This window comes from Puntigrus tetrazona, chromosome 17 (genome assembly GCF_018831695.1).
Source record: "Puntigrus tetrazona isolate hp1 chromosome 17, ASM1883169v1, whole genome shotgun sequence".
NCBI classification, from domain to species: domain Eukaryota; kingdom Metazoa; phylum Chordata; class Actinopteri; order Cypriniformes; family Cyprinidae; genus Puntigrus; species Puntigrus tetrazona.
The window spans coordinates 3,635,165-3,658,262 of record NC_056715.1 but is presented as its reverse complement, the minus strand read 5'-3'; the positions used below and the strand labels follow the sequence as shown (position 1 = coordinate 3,658,262).

At 37.9% G+C, this 23,098-nt stretch overlaps 2 protein-coding genes and 1 non-coding gene across 3 annotated transcripts; 1 reads left to right on the top strand and 2 right to left on the bottom strand.

Annotated features, from left to right (window-relative positions):
- Positions 1-10,722: 10,722 nt before the first annotated feature.
- Positions 10,723-10,805, top strand: trnal-uaa. The gene has a single exon. It is a non-coding gene; the product is annotated as a tRNA-Leu (tRNA).
- A 3,453-nt stretch (positions 10,806-14,258) lies between these two features.
- On the bottom strand, positions 14,259-18,919 carry pnn (pinin, desmosome associated protein). Its single transcript, XM_043263466.1, has 9 exons — positions 18,762-18,919; positions 17,723-17,794; positions 17,584-17,652; positions 17,417-17,492; positions 17,244-17,338; positions 17,057-17,132; positions 16,654-16,809; positions 16,398-16,536; positions 14,259-15,969 (listed from the first exon to the last, which is right to left on the bottom strand). Exons 1-9 carry the CDS (start codon positions 18,872-18,874, stop codon positions 14,777-14,779), a joined length of 1,989 nt encoding a protein of 662 aa, XP_043119401.1. The 5' UTR covers positions 18,875-18,919; the 3' UTR covers positions 14,259-14,776.
- Positions 18,920-19,469: 550 nt separating this feature from the next.
- gemin2 (gem (nuclear organelle) associated protein 2) lies at positions 19,470-21,999 on the bottom strand. Its single transcript, XM_043262383.1, has 10 exons — positions 21,754-21,999; positions 21,332-21,416; positions 21,149-21,238; positions 20,994-21,053; positions 20,572-20,685; positions 20,394-20,438; positions 20,244-20,312; positions 19,972-20,082; positions 19,763-19,821; positions 19,470-19,675 (listed from the first exon to the last, which is right to left on the bottom strand). The coding sequence occupies exons 1-10, from the start codon at positions 21,945-21,947 to the stop codon at positions 19,639-19,641; spliced, it is 864 nt and encodes a 287-aa protein (XP_043118318.1). The 5' UTR covers positions 21,948-21,999; the 3' UTR covers positions 19,470-19,638.
- Between the last annotated feature and the right edge of the window lie 1,099 nt (positions 22,000-23,098).

Genomic DNA, 23,098 nt, shown 5'->3' with positions numbered 1-23,098 from the left:
AAATAAAGTGCTTAATTACAATAAAAGGTGCACTTCAAAAATGTTGTCCAAATGATTGATCCATTATTTTCCAAGTATTCTGAAGCCATAGATATGGATATAACCTGATTATCGAATATCATTTAAACAATTCTTCACTCGCTTTTTCTTCACTCAGACTTAATCAGTAAATTTATGGTTAAAAGTCTTGAGTTTTAACCACTACCCCAAAATAAAGGAAACACATTTGCAATTCTGAAACAATTTGAGAAGTTATCCACATCTCTTCAAGTCTTTTATACTTGACATGACCCGTCTGCTGAGAGAAGCCAAGCTGGCAGGGGGAGACATTTGAAAAAGATTATATCGCAATGAGATATTTTGGAGCTCTGAAAGCTGCTGTGCTAATTTGCCCATCACTCTGGACTTTATGCAAAACTTGACATTTAAAAAGATGAAACGAGGATGATGAGTGTACGGGACAGAGACTGTGAGACAGCATTTGGACTCTAAATCAAAAGGTTGAACAGCCTCATGGACACGCAACAAGACCTGAAATCTAAGACAAAACTGAGTCTCACTACAAAGTTTTTTTTTACTCTCAGTTTATTAGAGATCGAGCTGCACAGACACTGTCTGAGTTTGTCCTTTCAGTGGCTTGAATTCACACATGCTGTTCAAAAGTTATTATTAGTTTTTGAAAAATAATATTATTCGACAAAGACCAAAAGCGTAAAGAATTTTGAAGGATCGCGTGACTCTGAAGACTGGAGTAATGGCTGAAAATTCCCCTTTAATATCAAAAATATACATTAAATATAATTATATAAAATAAAAACACATTTAACACTATTTACTGTATTTGTGACCATGAAAATACAATCTTGGTGAGCATAATAGACTCAAAAACATTTACTGGCCCCCAAATTTTGTCAGCAAAAGAAGATGGTTTGTTAGAAGATGAAAAAATGTATTATTTAGGCCTGCCTTTAAGAATGCTACAGCAATTGATTTGAGATTTCAAGTAGAACAGAAGGCAGACAACACTGATTATTTTATTGTAATGGAAAGACTTCCATGAAATCTGTGAGCAGCATGAGAAAAGTCTTGTCATAATCCAAAAACCTGTCTGTACTGCAAGTGCTAGGTATAGAAGGCTTCTCTGATTATAGCAAGACTGTTCTAAATAAAACAGAGATAAAGAGCTGATGGTTTGCTGCTATATTATAGTCATTAAAATTAATATTAATAAAAATGTGATCCAGTAAAATACTAGCATATTTGATACCTTTTGTAAACTAGACTAGTCATTTTTGCATGTTACAGGCATAGTTCACAGGCATTAATTATCTTGTCGTTTTTTTAAATCTGTATGTTAAATCTGTAAAAGACAATGGCATCCAATGTTATTCGGTTATTTGTCTTCTACGGAAGAACGAAAGTCACGTGGGTTTAAGATGGCACGATGCTGAGTAAATAAAAACGGATTCTTCATTTTGAGGTGAAGCTGAGAAAGCTAGTATTTTAACATTGTTTTGCACAAGGAGAACTACAAAGAAAATGCTGATCTATTCAACTGGCACCTGCAACTTTCAAGCAGCACCTGAAAACCTCAGGCCAGTTGGACTTAAACATCAAGCGTTTTGATCTGCCGCAAATGGCACGTTTTCAAACGATCTAACCATAGCCACAAAGCCAGCCTTGGCAGATCTGCAGATGTCTGCCACCAGGTGCCTAAACAGCCTGAAACCGATGAGAATTATGGAGCAGACTCTTAAACAGAGACCCGATGTGAGCGTTTAACCCCCCTCGGGTGGCGGAAAACTTTTGTTTGAACACGTGGATTCCCCTGCCATCTCCCACATCTGCCATCACCAATGAGATTGGCTTTGTTACGAGTGCGCCGATAAACTCCTGGCAGCACTTTGTTTGTTTGCGAGGAGAAAATGAGTGGAATTTATCAGCGGGTTCATCGGCGCTTTTAACTCTCAGTCAAAAACTGTTTGTGCTGCGGATGTTCAAATGTTTCCAAGCGCAGATAAAAACTGTGTTTCAGATTAAAACTCTTGATAGTTCAATCTCAATTTAGATTTGTGTTTTTGCCTGTAACCTCTAAGAGTTTTCAGGGTTGTAAGATACGATCAATTGATCAAAGGGATGTTTACGTCTTTATAAAAGCGGAGGTTGGAGGACTGAGAAGGAGAGCGCCGGTTCAAGTGCTGTGAGAGTGTCTTATTTGGAAGCTGTAGAATCTCGTCTTGGAGGCGAGACTTGTTTCTGGATTGGCCGGGGCAGATCACATGACCTCTGGCCGCCAAGATTAATAGAGCAGCAGAAATGGGGTCGATCAATACCCTGCTGCCTGAAGAAAAATAGCATGGTTTCAATCCACCATTAAATTTGCCCTTGTTGAACTGCTGTTGATCAGAGGGAACACAAACGGCTCTTCGGACTCTATACATGATTGTTAAAGCTCTATTCGGTGCACACTACTTCATTCTAGGGTGACTTAATCACGCTCTATAAAGGTAGATAGGTGGATAGATGGTCTGTGAGGTTTCTATAGCCTCTCATTTCATGACTGGCGTGTAATTTAGCATATGGCATCGAACTGAGTGGCATGTTGCTAGATCATCAGTTTTTCTTCAAGGCAGAAAGAGAAATTCACAAGAAAAAGAGGTACACGATTCCCCTCAGGCTGAAAGTCTCACTGGAGCGTGACAGTCTAGGATGCTTGGTATAGACAGCGCTCTTGATGCACAGACATGTTACATATCATATATACTTCACAGATATGTGAAGGATACAACGTCTAGTGTGCACAGCACTGAATGTCAAGAAAATCATGATAAAAAAAACAAATAAAACATGAAAAAAAGTCAAATGTTTAAATCGTTTAAAATCTGTGTGACTGAAACTTAAAAAGAAATATTATGCAAAATCTCTGAGCTGCTGTTTGGCATAAAATATGAGATGATCTATAAATAGCATAAATAAATACAATTCTAAAAAATCTGAATGCAGTAGTTTTAATGATAACGAATAAGGCATCACAACATTTTAGTGTACGTTGTGAAAAATTGATTACATGGATTACTTACCAGTGTTATTAAATCATTTGTGTTTTGGTGACTTGTGAGGGTTTGATGATGGCAAAGGTATCCAAATATAGAAAATAAATATGCAATATTGACTGATATGTGCAAAAATAAATAAATACAAATATAAAATAATAACCAATATGGTCCTCATATATATTGTGCATTTATAATTTAACAATAGTTTTATTTAAAGAACAGGAAAACAAAAGATTTTGGAAACAGCAGCAAAAAAGACAATGCACTTTTTGTGTTCCACATAAAGAGTGGTTTAGAGTGACATGAAGTTGAATAAATTATTGTTTTCATTATTGACATGATGTTTCAAATGATTTTATTAATGATCACCCCCCGAAGATCTGAATGGAAAAAAACAAGGAAACATGACAATCACCTGAAACACAATTACCTTACACCAGAAGTCGTTTTACACCTCATTATATAAAGCACATCAGGCCTTACTTTACATATTCCTATCTCATGTTCCTGAACACATGCTGATCTTTCACTCCAGAGAGAGTCAAAATTTGATGTTTTACATTTTTTACACTGCTACCACAGCCAGAGAACCATCAGAGCATGTAGTTCCCTTTTCCCTTAATAAGTCATCATTTTTACAGTTAACTGGTTCAAATGTTACTTGGAAATGAGACAATTCTCCAACAGATCGTACACACTTGTGCACACACACACGTCTATTCTCACGACAGACTGAGACTAATGCCTGATTCAGAGTTTCCTCCAATGCTGAAAATCAATGTTTGCTAAGAATTTAGAGATGGAAGAGAAGGAAGGAGGCTATAGAGGAGAAATAGATCCCTAGTGCAGAACACAAATACACAATCCTAGCGGACAGTTTCCAGTCTCCAAAACATCTGCTTGATATAAGCATGAGAGGGTATGTCACATACACTCTTGTAAAATGCTTGTAACACCAAGAAAAGTTTCTTTTAGGAACGGTTCTCTGCGAGGCTTTTCTGAGTTGAATGCATTTGCATATATAAATATAAAGTTGATTTAAAATCTAATTGTAGCAACTGCACATTTAGATTAAGAATACTTCACTTAAAAGAGATTAAATCTTTTTTCCATTGTCCAATATGTGCTTCAGCTCATGCTCACTGCGACAAACATCTTGAAAAGCAACACACTTTCTGTCTCAAACTATTAACTACATCACAAGAAGCTCACAAGACATAAATAACTGATGAAATACCTTGAAACGCCACAGAGATCTCAAGACTTACAGCAAACGGGAAACAACAAACTAACTCATCCTTTTGAGTAGTGAAACAAACTCATCCTGACATCACAAGACAACAAGTTACTAAATGTGACAACAAAAATAAACAACAAAGGGAATAAAACTATCAAACAGTCAATTCAAACATATTAAATATTCATACCCAAGTGCATGCTGGGAATAGGGCAAATGGGACTGAACAATACTATTTCTGTAGGCCTATATTTAATGCATTCATTTAACCCACCTGATTATAATTCCACCTAAAAGAAGTGTATAATAATTAAAAAGCAGAAATATCATGGAAATCTGACTTTTTCTGTGTTTAAGTGCTATAATCAATTTCTTTCCCACCTTTACAGACATAACTGGCTGTTTTGTAACTCGCATGCAATTTTTAAATAACTGAGCTTAAGCATGTTTTTGACAGTTTAAATGCAATAATGCATAAAAAAAGAATTGTTTGGTACTTGCATGCTTCAGATGTGTATATTAGAAGTTTAAACTAATATAGCTTAAAACGCTTGATTTCAGCATGAAAGACAGCTTATTTGCATTTAAAGAGACATGCATGAAAACAGATTTTTACATTTCACTGCACTTCTTTACCATTGTATATACACAATGAATGTGAACAGTGTCTATTAGCTCGATTTAAAGTTCAACAATTACTCTTGTCCTTGCAGTTTTTTTAGCCCCGCATGTTCTGTTGTTGTAAATGACCTTTAAGTTGTTACATTGGAATAGTAAGTAAACCAAATAACTACAATGATCAAATATACCTTAGTTTGAAGCAATTAATAAAGTTTTCCTCATTACATATTCAGCTTTGCCTCATAAATATCTCACATAATCTAATCAGTTGTTCACGTACAACAACAACAGTCCATTTTGTGACTCAACAGACAATAAGATTCAGCTCATTTAACAAAACGGCACTGAACACCGACAGTCTGTTTTAAGCGCTATGGCCGTATTACATATTCATTCCCCTAAACTGTGCAAAAGAGTGCACTTTTTGCGAGTCTAATCCTGCATCCTTGATCTCAAAATCATTTTTCTAAACATTTTTACATGCCCACTTACACAGAGCATCTAATTGTGTTTTTTTAATAAACAACAGCAGAATTAAGCTAAATGCTTAATAAGCGTGTGCAGTATGCGCTCTCCCAGAACATCAGAGACGCACGGTTCTTGGCAGCGACACAAAAGCACAGAGAGTGACCGCACTCTGACCGGTTAAACGCGCAAAACAATGCGGCAGTTAAAAGAAAACGGCCTTAACCGCAAAGCACAGCAGACACACTGTGAGACACTCTCGCTTTTATGGAACGAAGGGGAAACATACTATACCCACTGATTCAGCATTACATCTCCAGTACTGCCTACATCCGATGTGTAGATTTTTCACCTAGTGACAGGCAAGCAATTAAAGCCAACAGCCTTAGCCAGTGTCGGCCCCCTGGCAGTATCGGTAATGACAGCCAAGGAACAGCAGTGGCAAAGAATGGGAAGAGTAATGTGATTAGAGGCCAGAATTGCAATCTTGTCACATGGAGCAGTCCCTGTGTCTCGGTCTCTCTCGGCGGCGATGGAGGACCTGATTTATTGGGCCAGGAAGCCAAGGAACAAAGTGCAAACAGAAACGCAAAGCTAGTTTTGTTGAGTTACAACCACCGAAAAAACTGCAAACAAGCAACCATTTTTCTCCACGCAGCACCACAGAAGATTGCATGGAGCGGTCTGGAAAGTTTGTTTCGTAGTCACTATACCCAAAACGCAGGTCTGCGGGGAGAGGCATCGCGAAGATAGCGCTTTTGTGAACCTGCACTCCACAAAGAAGCAAGTGTGAGTGTGTATACATGTGTTTGTGATTTATAACCTGAGCGGAGAGCGGGTTTCCATAGCAACTGGCGTTATCTCTTTGATAGGAGTTGGCTGACTGGAACCTCGTTGTGCAGGAATAAACCTCACCTGAGGCTCTGAGGCATTTAAAAATAGAAACCATCGAATTAGCGTCCGTACGTGAAACCTGTCGCAGAGGAGAAAACAAGAGCCGCAGAATCTGATCTTAACGTGGGAGAGGTTTCTGGATGAGAGAGAAACTGTGATTTCGGTGTTTGTCGTGAGGTAATTAATAGTCAGGGTGCAAAGCTAGCTTGAGGAAAAGTCAAAAACTAAAAGTCTACTTAATAAGGCCTATTATGAGAAATGACAAAACAGGTTGTTTTGTGAAACCTGCAATTAGCAGTCATGTTCTGACAATATCTTCTTAGTGTCTGAAAATTAAAGATGTGCTCGTATTCACACATTCAGGCACACATGACTTAATCAGGCACTGGAAATACATTTTCTCCTCACTTTAATTTCAATTAGTCTAACATCCAATTACGGCATGATTCATGATGGAAGTGTGATTATATAAAGAAAATAGGAACAGTGGCTTTAAACAGACATGTCTTTACCTTATAAAAATGTACCATGGTAACCAGTTTCTTTCATGGTTACTCAAGTTTTTGCCATCACAAACACATACTGTCATACAGATTTGTGTTTGGAAGAAAACTCAAATTAATGCTTTAATGATTTCTCCTTGAACCTCCTTGAGATGTTCTGTTTTTCTTGCTCATAGCCTGAATTCTTTGTAAGTTGTCTAAACAGATGCTCTGAAATCCTCGACAAGAGCTGCCAACTCTAACGCATTCAATGTGACACTTTTCTCACGCTCTCAAACCCATTTTCTCATGCAGTGAAAACCACGAGTTGAAAATATAATTATAGGATATTGGCAAAACAGATTTTATAATGGCTCCGGTTTTGACTTATAACTTATTTTGTAGCGTTGAGCAATGTAGCCAATCTTGAACACTTCTGATCGGCTGATCCATTCTCAAATGAGTCTAAACATCAGATTTAGCAAAAACAAGCCTCTCACTGTAAATAAGAGCATCAAATATTATAAAGTAAATTTGGAAGATCCCAAAGAACTAAAGTAAGTGACACCTCTTTAGTGATTTCTCCTATTTTTAATTTTCTAGATTAAAATCTGTTCACAATGTGAATCTAATTTTTGTTCTTTGTGCCACTAATAGCCATGTTTCCTGTACAATCAGCAAAATTTCAGTAGTGACATACAAATCCCTCATTTTCCCTCACATTAAAAAGATGCAATTCATATAATAAGCACTTAATTTTTAACGACTATCGTCGATTTGATTACAGGGACGGTCTCTGCATTTAATAACAAATTGTTCAATCTCGTCATTATACATCACTATCATTGTATTCTCCTATTTGATACTGTTCAGTTCTTTGATACAATCTGTGTGTCTACAGACTGCGCTATATAAAAAAAATATAATTTGGCAAACTATGATTTGCCAAAAACAATGATCATTAAACAATGCTATATATATATATACATATACTCAAAAAAGTTAAAAACTCAAATGTTGGCAATGTAATCCATAAATAAAGCGATATTTAAAAAAAATTTAATTACTTACCCCCATGTCCCAAACTGACATGCGTGGTACTGTCATGAATGCGCATCGAAGAGAAGAAATTGTTGAACAAAGTCAAAAGGCCAATTTTCTTTTCTTTGCACACAGAAATTATTCTCGTAGCTTTGTGAATTGCACCACTGATGTCACATGGACTGTTTTACTTTCTGAATGTGGTAGTTGCATTGAATTTCTATGTGGAGGCTCTTGGATTTCATTAGAAATATCATAATCAGATTTTTATGAAGATAAACAATGGTATTATGGGACTGGAATGACATAAGGGTAAGTAATTGTAAAAGGTGCTGTCATGATTACAGCTTATCTGTGTTTCACCTTTTTTTCTGAAATCACCACCATTGATGCAATAAGTCAACCATTCAGTCCCTGCTACATGTATAAAAACATAAATAATGGAGTATTTAGCAGAAAATCGACAGCAGTCTGATTATATGTTAGTTGTAATTATATTATTATAATAATTGCATGCATTCAAAAAAGGAATAAGCGGCCTGTTCTATTATCAAAAAAATTACAAATCATATTGCAATGGGAAAGTACTAAAATCTGACTGCCCAGGTGTATTTTCATCTCTGACAGAGTGCTTCAATGGTAGAACAGAGCATCCATCGGAGTGCTTTTCCTCCACCCAAAAAGACGAGCAGTCCACTTGGAGTCTCCTCCAAGATTGAACAACTGCAACACAATTGCTCCGGCCCTTCACAGAGATTACTGTACTTCAAAACAAATGACGGGCTTGTCTGTTTTACGGCTCGAGGGACTGCAGAGGGTGGTAGGTGCAAGTTCGAGGTGATAGAACTGGCCTTTCAGTAGCCTCCTTCGGGATGCGTGTCAGCGCACAAGGTTCTGGAGACCCGGCAACCGATTGTGGCTACTTGAGCCAGTGGCTTTAGAGTTAAATCCAGAGTCTAAGCCGTAGGCCAGCACAGAGAGGAGGCCAGAGCTTTGTAGTAGGATTTGTCAGAAGAACAATATAAGCATGAGTTTGTCCTTTGCTCTGCAGGCCCGTGTGGGAGAGAGCTAGAGTTTCAGACCCACTTCAGGCGAAAAAAGACTGAGATATTTGGGTCTCAATGTGCTGGTTGTGCATTTGCTGATATTATTCTCTTATTTTTTTGTGTGGGCATCTGTGGACATCATGTGGGTGTGCGTGACTCTTGAGGATATATGTATATAAATACATGGAATCGCTTGTGTATTATTAGTACATACTGTGATTTGCTGAATGTCTAAGTACGGCAAATCTTCTAGTTAAACAGCCGGCATTAAAAGTTTAAGCTGTATGTCATTTCATGCCTCACTTGATGCCATTTCAAATGCATTTTCAGAAAAACGGACACTAGGCTTCAAGGTAAAACCAGAGGTTTTCCTCTTTGCAGATAAAGATTCAGATCACTTTCTCGGCTGCTTTCAAAATAAGGTCACTTAAACAAAACACGGGAAAAGATAAGAAGCGTCATGAGCGCTTAATTCTGTGCATTTGCTTGGCTAAGTGTAACTTGCGCTGCAGATTTGCTAGACTTGCTGTTGCCATGGCGCTTCACATGACGTCTAAATCTGTGTGCTGCATTCCAAACCGGTTCAAGGATCTCGAACGGATGGTGGTGCAGGAACCCGACCAAGCCAAAAAAACAAAGTCTAAAAAAATTATAAAGGGAGCCCTGCAGAATAACAATTAGGAGGAACGCTCAGCATTGTATTTTATTTAACAATTTAGGTTAGTCTTTGAGGAAAACCCACCGGATCTTTCAGAACATTTGAGATCAGAAACCGCAAAGCTCTGCGGTGGTGCAAACATGGTGTAGATTTTTGGTCTGTGCCTTAGGGCTTTCCACACTACATCAAAATGAAAGATTGAATGCCATCTCCCACTGGAACACAACTGTCGCGGCGCCACACTCAACAGTCAAATGACTGCAAATAAGATCAACAGTGTATCTCATATAAATCTAAACTTAAAAATGTTACTTGCATTAAATACTATGTGTTCTGGACTCATTGACTGAATTTGGAATAGCATACCAACATATTATTATTTCTGTAATATTTTTATAAGCTTTGTAGTTGGACAGTGGGCAATGCACGTAAGATATAATAGACACAAATAAAGGGGAAAACCTTAAACAGTGATTAGTACTGTTCTCTAAGCATCTATATCAATACAACACAACTGCATGATGCCTTATAAAAAAAGCCAGAATGACTGTTAAAGTTTTAAAGTTGAGGACCAATAGATGCATGTCCGTTCAAACCCCACTCTTTCATGAATCTCATAGACAGTCACATATGTTAGAGAAGTCCAGTTGAGCAGAAAGTGATCAGGATGGCTGGAAGGTTAAGGAGTTGTACTTAAGTTCCACTGGACAGATGCCCCTTTTTATTTGAACGACCTTTCTGGTGATTAAATTGTGATTTATATCATTTGGAAATAAATGTAGAATGCTTTTTCTGACTGCATGAATTGAAGCGTACTTATAGCTATAAAATATATATGAAGAATATAATTTCTGTTTGAAGATAATCTTAAATCCAACCAGGATGGACAAGTCGGCAAGGTGTTAGATTTAAGGTCAACTGGGCAAATATCCTTGTGGTGTCAGACCTTACTGATGGTAGAAGGTTTCTGTTCTAGCATGCTGTACAAAAACCTGTTTTCATCTTATAATTATGACCTGTTATGACAGACCTGGATGGCTGGGTGGTGTTGGATTTAAGACAAATCATGGACTAATGTCCTTGTGTCTTTGAACCCAACACCTGGTATTAATTTTGAGGCTTTCGATTTGGTGTTTAAGCACAAATAAATAAATTAAAATTACAGCATATGAGAGGTATGTGTAAATTTCAGGGTCTTTTACAGCAGAGCTGCTGTGTTCTGACCAGGATGGCCGAGTGGTTAAGGCGTTGGACTTAAGATCCAATGGACAAATGTCCGCGTGGGTTCAAACCCCACTCCTGGTAGAAGTCTTCAATTTGATGTTTGCATGCAAGTATTTAAAATCACAGCATATGAGGGGTATATGCAAATTTTGTGTTACAAAGTAGCTATGTTGTGTCCAGGACAGGATGACCAAGTGAATTGGTTTTGAAATTAACACCCAATCAACAAATGTCCTCGAAGGTTAGAAGCATTCAAAATAACAGCATATAAGGGTAAAAGTAAATTTGAGGGTCTGTTACAGCAGAAATATTGTGTCCTGACCAGGATAGATAAGTGGTTAAGGCTTTGGACTTAAGATAAAGTGGGTAAATGCCTTTGTGGCTTTAAATACTACTCTTAGTGTCAAGTTTAAGACTTTCAGATTAAGCACTTAAAATTACAGCAGGTATAAGCAAATTAATGTTATGTCCCAATCATTTTAGCAGAACGGTTAGAGCCAATAAACAAATGTTCTTGTGTATTCAAACCACACATATTATCTGGAAAATGTTAGCTCCTAAAAATAAACAATTTTAAACTGTTTAAAAGCAGATCAGTGCCCAAGCAAACATCTGTTTACAGCCACTGTAAGAAAAATTTAAATAAGTGCTGCTTTGTTAAAAGTAGCCTACTGCTGAAATGTAGAAAGCAGAACATTAATTCAATTCAGTACATTTAAAACATTTCTTTCACTCTGACATTTAGTCTTGCACTCTGTAAGAGTCCCCAGAGCCCAGTGCGAAGTTTTAAAGTAGTTTGAGTTTAAAATGTTCGAGAAGTTTTAAAGAATCAAATGACAAACTGAAGAACACTGTATAAAAATATTTCTTTATAAGGAAAGGATTACTTGCAGAACTATTATCTTTATTTTAAAGAAAGGCTTCATAGGATCATGATAACTGATGAATAAAAGTCCTCATTCAATTACTTTCGATAGTTACCTCTTATAGGGATTGTGAACTGCTCTGCAGGTATAAGGCTGTTTTTTACTCACTAAATGGGTCTGAATAATGGTTTTATAGTAGAATAGTACTCTTAGGACATAAATAAATGATTTTGTTCCACACATTATCCGTGGGTGATCGTGCAGCGCTAGTCAGTGGTCAGTGTTTTTTCTCAGCAGTCATGTGAGAACAGTTTGATTTTTAGATCAATAGCAAGATTCCTTCCCCCAAGCATCAAAGGCAGAGTGATTGAGTACAGCTCGATGAAACCGGGGTCTTTTAATAAGCGGGTGTAGGAGTCCCTTATAAATGGCTTAACTGGCTTGTTCACTGACACTAGTGTGTGTCACTTAGGCCAGTTTAACAGTTTGTTCTTTCAAACGCTGGGTTGTGAGGCTCACAGGGGATCGGAACAAACTGCAGTCTCAAGAGTGCATCTGTCCGTGACTCTTGTTGTAATGGAGAAATTAAACCTACTGGATCGGTGTTAAGTTTACTTTGGTGAGCTCGGTCAACTGGTGAGTTTCAGCTAAACATCTGCTACCGCATTGATCAGGGCTAATTTTCACTCGTCATGTCAACATGCATTACGCAACCCCTATTTACACACAGAAATAAAAGCATGCTATTTTATACACCCCTATTTGTGGCCACATAAAGCCAAAACCCCAGCATAGGTTTTTTTTTTTAATGTTTATGTGAACAAATTTTAACACGGTTCACTGCAATTAACTTTAATAACATTTACCATTACTCACAATAATTGGATAAGAAGTTTGAAGGAATTCATTTTAAAGAGATAGCACAGGGAAACAAAATTCCAGCTGATTAAATATTTTAGGGCTGACTGCAAAAACTTAAAATTAGAAATCTCCATGACTTCTAAAGATTTATTGGCTTCCATGACCCCTCTATCCCTAAAAATTGAATTCCATGATATTTTCCAGGTTTATATGAGCGTGTGAACTGTGTGAGAAGTTCAGCATCAGGCTATAAAACATATAATTTATAAACAAACTTACATTCAAATTCAAGTACATCTTCAAGTACACCGATATCCTATAGATTCTGAATCGTTACTGGTATCATGACCTTTCATTTGAAGTTATGACTGTACCACACAAAGACACGTGCAAGTTCAAATGAGATGTAATGAAGAGGATAAAGTTTTTCCTCTCCCCTGCATCACCTCTGTGAGTTCGGTGCCCGAGACAGTCCCCTCTGAGCTGTAACTCTGTCCTGTTTACCCAGCACTTTTTCCTCTGGAGACGGATCAATAGAAAGGCTTCATCATCCTGCTCATCAGAGACAGACACCACTAATGAGGCTCAGAACAGCTGACTGCTCACTTTCCACTGAGCGGGAAGGACCATAGGGGGCACACAGGTTTAGGAAGAGGAACTTCGATCCAAAAAATTGTAATGACCACTCGTCAAAAAGAATGTAACCTTAACATGAACAACTATATATGTAACGTATGTTTATCCCAAAGAACAACATTATGAATGTTCATTAATAAAGCAAACGGGGTGAGCTGTTTATGTTGAAATTTGTTGGGAAATGTAACTTTAATTAATTTATAGTTAATTATAGTTAATTAGATCTGTATGGCCAAAGAAAGTCCTTTGTTGCAAATGGAAGGCTAGCGTGCATCCATTTACAAGCATAGTTATACATCCATTTCAGTACGGCCAAGTTTGAGATTAGAAGAAATCTTACGCACAGTTGCACTGATGTTGAGTGTAACTGTGTGGAAACAACCGGATACTCATTCAGCTGACAAAAACACAGACGACCGGGGGGGAAAAACAGTGTGATCTCATGGTGTTTTGCAAAGCAGTACTGCCACCATGAGGTCAAAAATAGAACATATTAAATATATACATATACATTGACTATTCCTTGAGGCTGGATTTCACAAGTTTGAGACTTGTTACTTTTAACTTCCAAATACGAGCAATCTTTCCTTATTGGGTTTGATGCAATAAGAACATTTACTCAGTGGATCTTAAAGCCAGTAAATGACCTCTATAAGCCATCACAGCAGGTTTCAATGACCCATGCGCTCTAATTGATTGTTCACAAATTGAACTGAACGTTTAAACATGTGCTTCGTTCAATCATAAGAAGTTTGGGAAATAACTGCTCAGTTCCTAGGAAGATTTTTTTTATATCGTTTGCACCAAGTAAAGCATGTATAATTCAGCTGCTGATTCTTCCCATTTCTCCAATCAGAAAATCATTTAATGATGGCTTCATAAAAGAAACCACTGGTTTGTATTGGCCATTTTTCCTGCATTGAATTTGTACTGCTGTTATTAGATGCGCTTATCAATAATACCAGTAATTGGTCCTAAATTGGGTCATAAATAGTCTAAAATGTAATCAGCTGCTCGTTAAGAGTTGCAATCAAAGCTAATTACATTTAAATTTATCAAATGTTTCTGTTTTGTCATACTGAAATCAAAGTGTTGTCTGCATTCACAATTACAACTTGTAAGATTATATTTTAAAACATGCAAAATAGTTAAAAACAAAAACAAGGAGAGATATGGAGAAAATGTCTTTAATGTATTTTGTGTGTCATTGGGCAATTTTATACAAAAAAAAAAACAAAAACAAAAAACATTTGCTTCAAGAAAAGAACTGCATCACTGTAAGACTGTCAAAACGCTTTTATATTTACTGAAATGTTAAAAATCACATTATGGCGTTTCATAACTGAAAACATCAGTGGCTAAGCTACTATATGACAAGAACTGGCAACATTGTGGAACAGATGAAGGATCAGCACAAGAAGCATATTTTGTCAGATAAGGTGGAAGGTCTGTATGTCATTTAGAGTGATGGTTCTAAAAAATCAGTTTATAAATCTTAAAAATTCCAAGAGACACTGAAATAACCAGTTGCCAGACAAAACTAGAAAAAAAAAAAAAAAAAAAGACTGGGAGATGGAGAATTCAAAAGTAAAACCCACTCAAGAAGAATAGCAAGGCAACTGCACCTCAAAAAAAATAAAACTAGGGTAACCACACAATGGCCTTGAATAAACTACGCAAGACATCTTTTCAGCGTCGGTCCTTCCGATCAGACTTTCGATCCCTCTCGCTTCTGGAGGACCTCCTTCCTTCAGAACTTGTCCTCTTCCTGTCAGGTTTGGAGTTCTTGTCTTTGGAGCCCTTGCTTTCTCGTCCACTGCCTTTCGAGGACTTGTGACCCCTCTCGCTGCCGCTCTTTCTGCGTTCCCTGTCTGATGGTCTCCGGCGGCTCTTGTGGTCTCTGCCGTCTCTATCCCTGCCGCGACTACGAGAGCGTGAACTGGAAGACGACGACGAGGAGCCAGAGGAACTGCTACTGGAGCCACTGGAAGAGGAGCTTGAGCCACTGGAGGAGGAGCTTGAAGAGGAACTGGAAGAAGAACTGCTGCTACTTCGGCTCTTGCTCCTCTTGGCGCGGACTTTGACCCGTCCGCGAGCCTCATCGGTTTCCTCGCTAGCTTCCTTTTTGTCTGCTTTGGCTTCTTGTGGTTGGACTGAGGGCTCTTGGCTTTGCTCTTGAGGGATTTCTGGGTCAGGTTCAAGCTGTGGCTGTTGGGCCTCATGCACCGTGTCATCTTGTTTGGTGTCATGTTCCGTCACACTAGGAGCCGGGACGTCCAGTTGAGGCTCTTTACACTCCTCAGGCTGTATTTCCATGTGGCTTTCGGGGGTTTGCTGAGAGTCTGTTACAACTTCCTGCTGAGTCTCATTCTCTGTTTCCTGCTCTTCATTCTTTTGTACATTACCTACCTCTTCAACTGTGGCTTCTGGACTCTCAACCTGCAACTTACCCTGAGCCTCATCTACCCTCATAACTTCTGTAACCTCCATCTGCTCTTCCCCCTCTTCCTTCACCTCAATTGTTCCTACATCCTCCTCGTCCTCATCCTCATCTTCCTCCTCTGCCTTCTGCTCATTCTCCTCATGTTTATCCTTCTCACTCTGCCCCTGCTCTTGATCCCCCTCCCTCTCCCTAATCTCTAAGCTCTCCTCTCCTTCCTCCTCAACTACATCTTCCTCCTCGTCCTCCATCTCCACATCATGCCTGTTACCTGTCCGCCCTACTCCAACCTTACCCTCCTCTTGATCTTCTTTCTTCGTCTCTTCAGCCCGACGGCTATCCTCCATTTCTCTGTCACCTGTCCTCTGGGACTGGCGCCTTGGCCGAGCCTCCATTTTGTTGAGTTGCTCTGCAAAGGCTTCACGTCTCTCATCAAACACACCTTGGAAATGAGGGGAAAAATTTTAAAATAAAATGTAATTTGCAAAGTGTGGTTTGAAGTCAACGAAGATGGAATATAGCATGTTACGTTCTATGTTCACTTCTGAATTAAATTATTGGGTTTTTTTTAATGTGTTAAAATTAAATGCTAGTAAAGATTTTTTTTTTTTTTTTTACGGCCTAATGTCAAGATCTTAGAGGATGATGTTCAACAAAAAAGGCCATTCATTTAATACAAGTTTATCAACCAATATGCAGTGATTTTATATTTAAAAAAAAAAAAAAAAATGTGAAAAGGGGTTTAAGATGGCAACTTCTGAATAAAAGGTAATTCACTGTAAGCAACGTAGTACATCAATTAAAGTCCTTATATGGGGGGGTGGGTTATATGAACGGAGACATCAACTTAAAATCAAAAATTAAACTTACCATTTAATTTTTTCTGAGACTCCTCCAGAAGCTTTTGAGTAGCAGAGCACATTCGCCCGGGCAGGTAAAAGATTGGGGGCTTAGTCTTCGTGCGAATGAACTTGATGAGCTTTGAATTGTGTGCATTCCACTCTTCTTGCTGAAACACACACAACCATAACGCATGGAAAAATCAGACCAAAAACAGTCCATCCAAATAAAACTACTGCAGGCATACAATAAAAGAACTGTTGTCTCCTGCAGCTGAGAGACATACCAGTTGTGCGAGCTCCACTTTGTGCTCCAGAAGCCGCAGCTCTGTTTGTTTGGCACGTCTTTCTTCAAAGAGCTCTCTCCTTTCACTCTCAACTTTTTTACGCTCCTGTTCTGCCTGCACTTCCAATTTCTGCTCAATTTCTTGCCGTCTTTTTAACTGAAGGGGGAGAAAAAAAGTTTTAAAATTAAAGCAGCACTTTGTTTCAGATGTGGTTTGACTACTTGTGCATTTCGCTGACTCCATCTCAACTTGCACTGAATACAAATAACATAAGTTGGGAATAATTCAGCTTTGAGGACAAGATGAGAATATTCTTTATTTTAGACAAATACGGTATAAATCAAAGACAATACCCCACAAAAGAATCAAAACAGGACACTAGGAATCTTTGTAATATACCCACCCGTTCTGTGGACACAGTGGACTCCTGCTTAAACTTTTGCAATGTTCCCATCAATAGGCCAAACATGCGCCTGTTTCTGAATGAGCAAATAAAGCAGTTAAATTATGGGTTTAATTTGTCATTGAAGAAAATGTGGTGAAAAACAAGGAAGTAAAACTTCACACAAAGTTTAAAACAAAAGCTGTACCTCTGCTTTCCTCTCTCATCCATTGTCTGATCTTGAATAAGATCTCGGCGCGTACGTTCTTTGGAGGTAGCAACCACAGATGACTGCAACGCTGGCTGTATATTTAAAGAGTAAGAATGTGTTACACAGAAACAGACAAATCCATGCAAGTGGAAAACATTTAGTCTGCATACTTTCTGGACATCGTCATCATCCTCAGCGTCGCTGTCATGGCGTGAATCTCTCCTGGCTCGCTGATCCCCTGCCAGCCTAGTTTGCAACGAACAGATTGTAAATACAAATGAACTCGTTTCAAAACATCCAAAAATAATAAAAAGGTAATTGCTAAGCGCCGCATTACCTCAAGAGTGCCCCTTCGATGTCTCTCTGTTTGGCTGGGGGTCCTCCACCGCTATCTGAGAGTCCACGCCTGATAAGGGTTGACACATTAAAAACAAATCCAAAAATTGCTATTTGTCAACATAAGAACGGATTGTTACCTGAGCAAATTGATTCCACGCCCCCTACCTCCACCTGGGCCTGGGATGGTGAGTCTCCTATTCTGACCCGGTCTAGAAAAGGCAAAAGGTGGAAAATGAAGGTTTAATAGTTATACCTTTATATAAAAAGAACAGACCCAACTATAACAGTACAACTTCTTGCTAAGCTACATAAGCTTCTCAGTCACATAGTCTATACAGTCACAGACAACACAATAGATAATTCGGCAATTGCAAATCTAGTTTATTGATGGGTTATGCTTTTGTTGAAGCTGTAAGCCTGAATCAATTCAATTGTTCAAAACTGAGATTTTTGCCCAATCAAATTATCTATAGAATGGCACCGACCCACCCCCTTAACAGCTGACACGTAGCAAACCATGTCAATTTCTGTGACTTACAACCTATTGTTTATTAAAAAAAAAAAAAAAAAGGAAAGCCTTCTCAGTCCTGGCCAAGCAACAAAAACATGCACATCTAAAAGAACATGCGTTACTTCCCTAAGACAAACAGTTACGATACTGTTTTGTGCCACTACTAGCCAAAGCGAAGCTCCTGAAGCAAATCCACTAACACTCCTCACTTCCCATTCAAACAAAGCAGGAAGTCCCTGCAGGACTCATGCATCGCCTTTGCAAGTACTTAAACTCTAAAGTTCAATCTTCGAAGGGAACCTCGTTTTTAAATTCGATTAACACGATACCGAGACTAGATTTAAAACCAGCCTTCATTATTGAGAATAAAGAGAGAAATGAGCTTTACGAGGCGTGTCATTGTGCTTTCAAACACAACTGCAGACTTGCTGATAAAATATTGAAAATATTTATTGAGGCCTGTACGATATACATAGCGTGGGGAAAAAAAAAACACCGCACAAATATAAATAGACTAATTACTCTAATATATTGCTCAACCCCTGAAATTAAACACATGTGACTCTTTAGCTTGCGAGCTAGCCGCAGTCTAAGCTTGCTAACAGGCCCTGGTTTATTTACCACCAAGCAAATGTTACCGAATAAAACCATTCATTGAGAAATACCTTAACTCGCTCGGATCTCTGCCGGTTAGTTTTCTAATATTTTCGTCCACGCTTTTTAAGCTTTCCTTGGCTTTTTCCAGCTGGTCTTGCAAACTTCGCACGGCGACCGCCATCTTACTCTTCGTCTTCCTGCAGCGCGTGGAGCGTCGTGCGCGCGCTCGGCTGAATGAAGGCGCAGGGCGCTGATCACGTGGGCGGTCGGTTACAGGTGGCGCGCAAGAACGCCTCTGTGATTGTCAGGATCGCCGTTAAACGACAAATTAATTCATTTCAGTCTCTTGGATGCAATGTTTTTGTGTCCCAAAGATAACTTTTTACCCCTCATTACAACATTAGTTATACCAACGGTTTATCTTCTTTTTCTTCATCACTATCTTTTAAGCTATTTAATTTATATCGTTATACTTTACTGTATCTTCTATACTTTCTACGTAGTTTGTATGTTAGTTCCCTTTCTACCATCATTCTCCTGAGGTATAAACAAAGACTTTCATAGTACATATGCGTTATAATAGGGCAATAAACTTCTCGTTTCTTCAGTCATGAAAAATATACCAAATAAACATATTTATCTTGCATTCCTTATTCTATCTATCTATCTATCTATCTATCTACCTATCTATCTATTTAAAAACAAATAAGGATAAATTTAAATATTTTTATTTAGTAGACACATCACAAAAACACCATGACAATTAAATACCAGTATTTTTGTTGGATATTAAGTTTTATTTGACAATGACAATGCTGTAATAGAACTCAATGCAACTGGCAAGAAATATAGTCTTTTACAAAATCTCCTGAGAATTCGCCGTGATTCCTTTCAAGCACATGAATTTTCTTCACAAATGCTCTTCCGTGTGTTTCCAAGTTATTCTCATTCTTTGTCAGCCAAATCATTTTGCTCAAAATACCTTTAAATGGACAGAAGCATTTATAAGGACACCTGCACATATTTCAGGAAACACTAAATCTGACTATAACAGCACCATGTCAGTTACCTGGCAACAATACAAATCATCAAGTTAAGAGCTGACAAACGATCATCATCTTTGCTCTCCTGGAAGAGAAAAATAATATGCGGTCTATTTTAGGCAACCTATTTTAGGCTGTCAACAAACAAGCCTTCACCTGTGTGACTGCAACAGAAGCCAGGGAGAAAATAATGATACCCCGGCTTTTAATTCTGAGCAAACCGAAAAGTGCATACCAGATTGGCACGCACTGCAGAGCACCGTCTTGCCAACTGTCTGATAAGGGAATGTGCTTCAGGAAGCAAAGGTTTCTCAAGGCACGCTAGTAATGCATAAAGCCATCTGCCCTGTGAAGATAAATGTGCAATGCACAGCTAAACTGAAATACAGTTTAAATATACCATTCAATTTTATAGGGAAAAAATGCAAAATAAAAAATTATATATAATTTTGACTCTAAATATATCAATGTATATTGGATGTGACACACAAGAGATATTTAACTTACCAACTGTGGTACGAAGTCTCTCTCCTCAAACCAATTAATTAAATATTCTAGCACAGCTGAAATGGTTGACTGAAAAGGGAGTGCAATGAAACGACAATAAAGATTAGAATCTGTGATTTATATGTGAATAATAATCATATCTGCAGTTACCTGGTTTAGTTTGCTGACAATGCTTAGGAAAGGTGGGAAACCAGTCTGATAAAAAGAGATTGAGGAACATCAAATCATGGCAGAATGCTCACATTTGGTAATAATAATTCTACTCAGTGTAATCTACCATTATCGCAGTTGGTAATCTTATAAGAAAGGGAGGGTGTATTATTATTACCTTAATGTAATCAAGACCAGGGTTAACTTTGTCTTCTTCTTTCAGCTGGATGTCAAGACAAACATTCTCACCCAAGCAGAACCTCTTCCATCCATCCTCATCCTCCACTTTGGGCTGGTGAGGAGAAAACTACCTTTAAAGCATCTTTTCATCATTTAATCAAAATTACAGTGTCTGAAGGTATTACAGGACTACTTTTAATGTATGTTTTATGTAAGTGTAATATTAATGTCTGTGTAATGCAATGTTTATGTGGGCCTAAGATATATCCTGTGGATTGAGGGTATGCAACTGTTTGATGACATATTAATTATTCCACATTATATAATTGCCAACATTTTAGACTCAGTCTAACACTAGACTAGCATGCCATATCATATAATATTATATTGTGTCTTCTGTCCAGATACAATTTGCCTTACCATGACAACATTATCATCCAAAAACTGAGATTTCCAATGCTGACGATGCTTGTTAACACTCTGAAAAATAAAGAAGAGTCATTTTATTAATTCTTAAGTAAAAAGCAAAAAGACAGACATTGTAAAAGCACCTGTACAGGTATAAGTTATAATACCTGTCTGACTTCTGAAAATTTGCTGACTTGTTGTTGCTGCCATTTCAGGCTGGGAGAGAACCCCTGAGGTGCAGCCAGACAACCTGTGATCTGTGAACAAATAAAATAATCAAACAAATATGAAAAATTATTACACGCATAAGTTTTACAATTTAATAGTCACTGTTCACTTTTCACACTCACAGACGCATTCACAGATTGTTTCTTCTTCAGCTTCTTCGGATCAATTTGTGCCACAACAACATCTGGGCACAGAGATGCTTCCCTCCTGTAAAAACAATGCAACTGTATGAATCTTTACAATAAGCGTCTAAAAAAAGTCCTGTTGAAAATCCTGTTTCGTAGACATATTAACAATTTTTCCTCAAAGCACACCATATAACTGAGGGTTTTCCCAAAACAGTATTACATTTTTCTTTTGTCTTCACTTGGTTTTGTACTTTATAAATATTCTTTTAATTTATAATCTACCATCTGCTCTTCCAATACGAGTAGAACTTCATATTTACGTACGCACGTATGTAAAGCACAATGGTGCTCCAATAAAGGTCTGCTTGGGTCTGTTTTAATACCTAAAAGAACTGATGAAGAATGGCTTTACTTACTGGACCTGTCTGAGATATTCTTGAGGGTTTCTGGGAGGCTCGTTTGAGTTGTATTCCTCTGTGTCGTAGGACTCCACAGGCAAAAGTCTAGGCATTAACTCCTCTACGTCTGACTTCATGTCTCTGCTTTGTTTTCTATGCGCGACCATCAAGAATAAATCAACACTCACGCGTCGGTGCTGCACGTTCTTCATGTGCTTGTCAACCTCTCCATTTTGAAAACATTGGCCATGATGACGACCAATAGACGCGACGGTTACCGTGGTGACTCTTATTCTTTCTCTACGATACAGACGGAAAACGAGTAGTGACATCTGTTGTTTGGGAGGAATAGGAAAAATGTGAACAGGATAGTACAATACAGAAGTTAAAGATTCATTTTCAGTTCTGTGAATGCAGTGTATTAGTGTCAGAACTGTACGTTTGAAGTGATTTTGGCGGCGTCTTAATAACTTCAAGGAAAATATTCGTTCACGAGGGGGCCACAGTGTCAGCAACGTTGCATTATGTTAAATAGTGAAATGAAACCAAACATTTAAATGTCCACCTTATTTATAGACTGATATCTCAAATGCGGTTTGTGCCGCTGACAGAACTTCAGACTCTGCAGACCTTTGCTCAGTCAGATACTCCTATCAGTAATCTCTTCTTTAACACGGCAGCAGAACTAAGTGAGCTGATGTGTTACCCATGTGCATCTTATTTTCTTCTATTTAGCCTTTCTTGTACTAGAAAGAGCACTCTGATCTGTTTTACTCACTATAATGTAAAAAGTTCTGTCCAGTATCTTATTAATTGATTACAAGTGATTGGTATTACACTGATGAAAAACATTAAAAAACATTTTTTAATTAATCTTTCATTAGCATCAGTGGATATATGAAGAACCTTTAAGATCCTTGGAACCTTTCAATTGCACAAGAGTTACTTTTGTACTACTATTATAGTGGTGATTTTCTTTAGGTTTTTAAATGTACTTTAGACAAAGTAAAAATGGTTATTTTAAGAACCGTTCGCTAAATGATCCCTTGAGAAATAAACAATGGTTGTTGATGCTTTTAGAATATTTTCTGTATTCATATTTTTATGTATTCTCAAAATGACTGCTCTCTTAGTCTCATGGTTATAATTAAATAATAAAATAAATAATAAAATGAGGCTAGTATTTCTTATGCCTGTTTTATGAGATTTACTCACTATAATATCTCAATTAAAATTCAAACAATGTAAAAATACTACTGCTTGAAGTAGTCTAATATTGTGAAACCTTATCTGTTTGAATGTGGCTTTGGTTCAGTGTGAGTTTGTGATGTGGCGTGTGTTGATGTTAATGATTTACTGACAG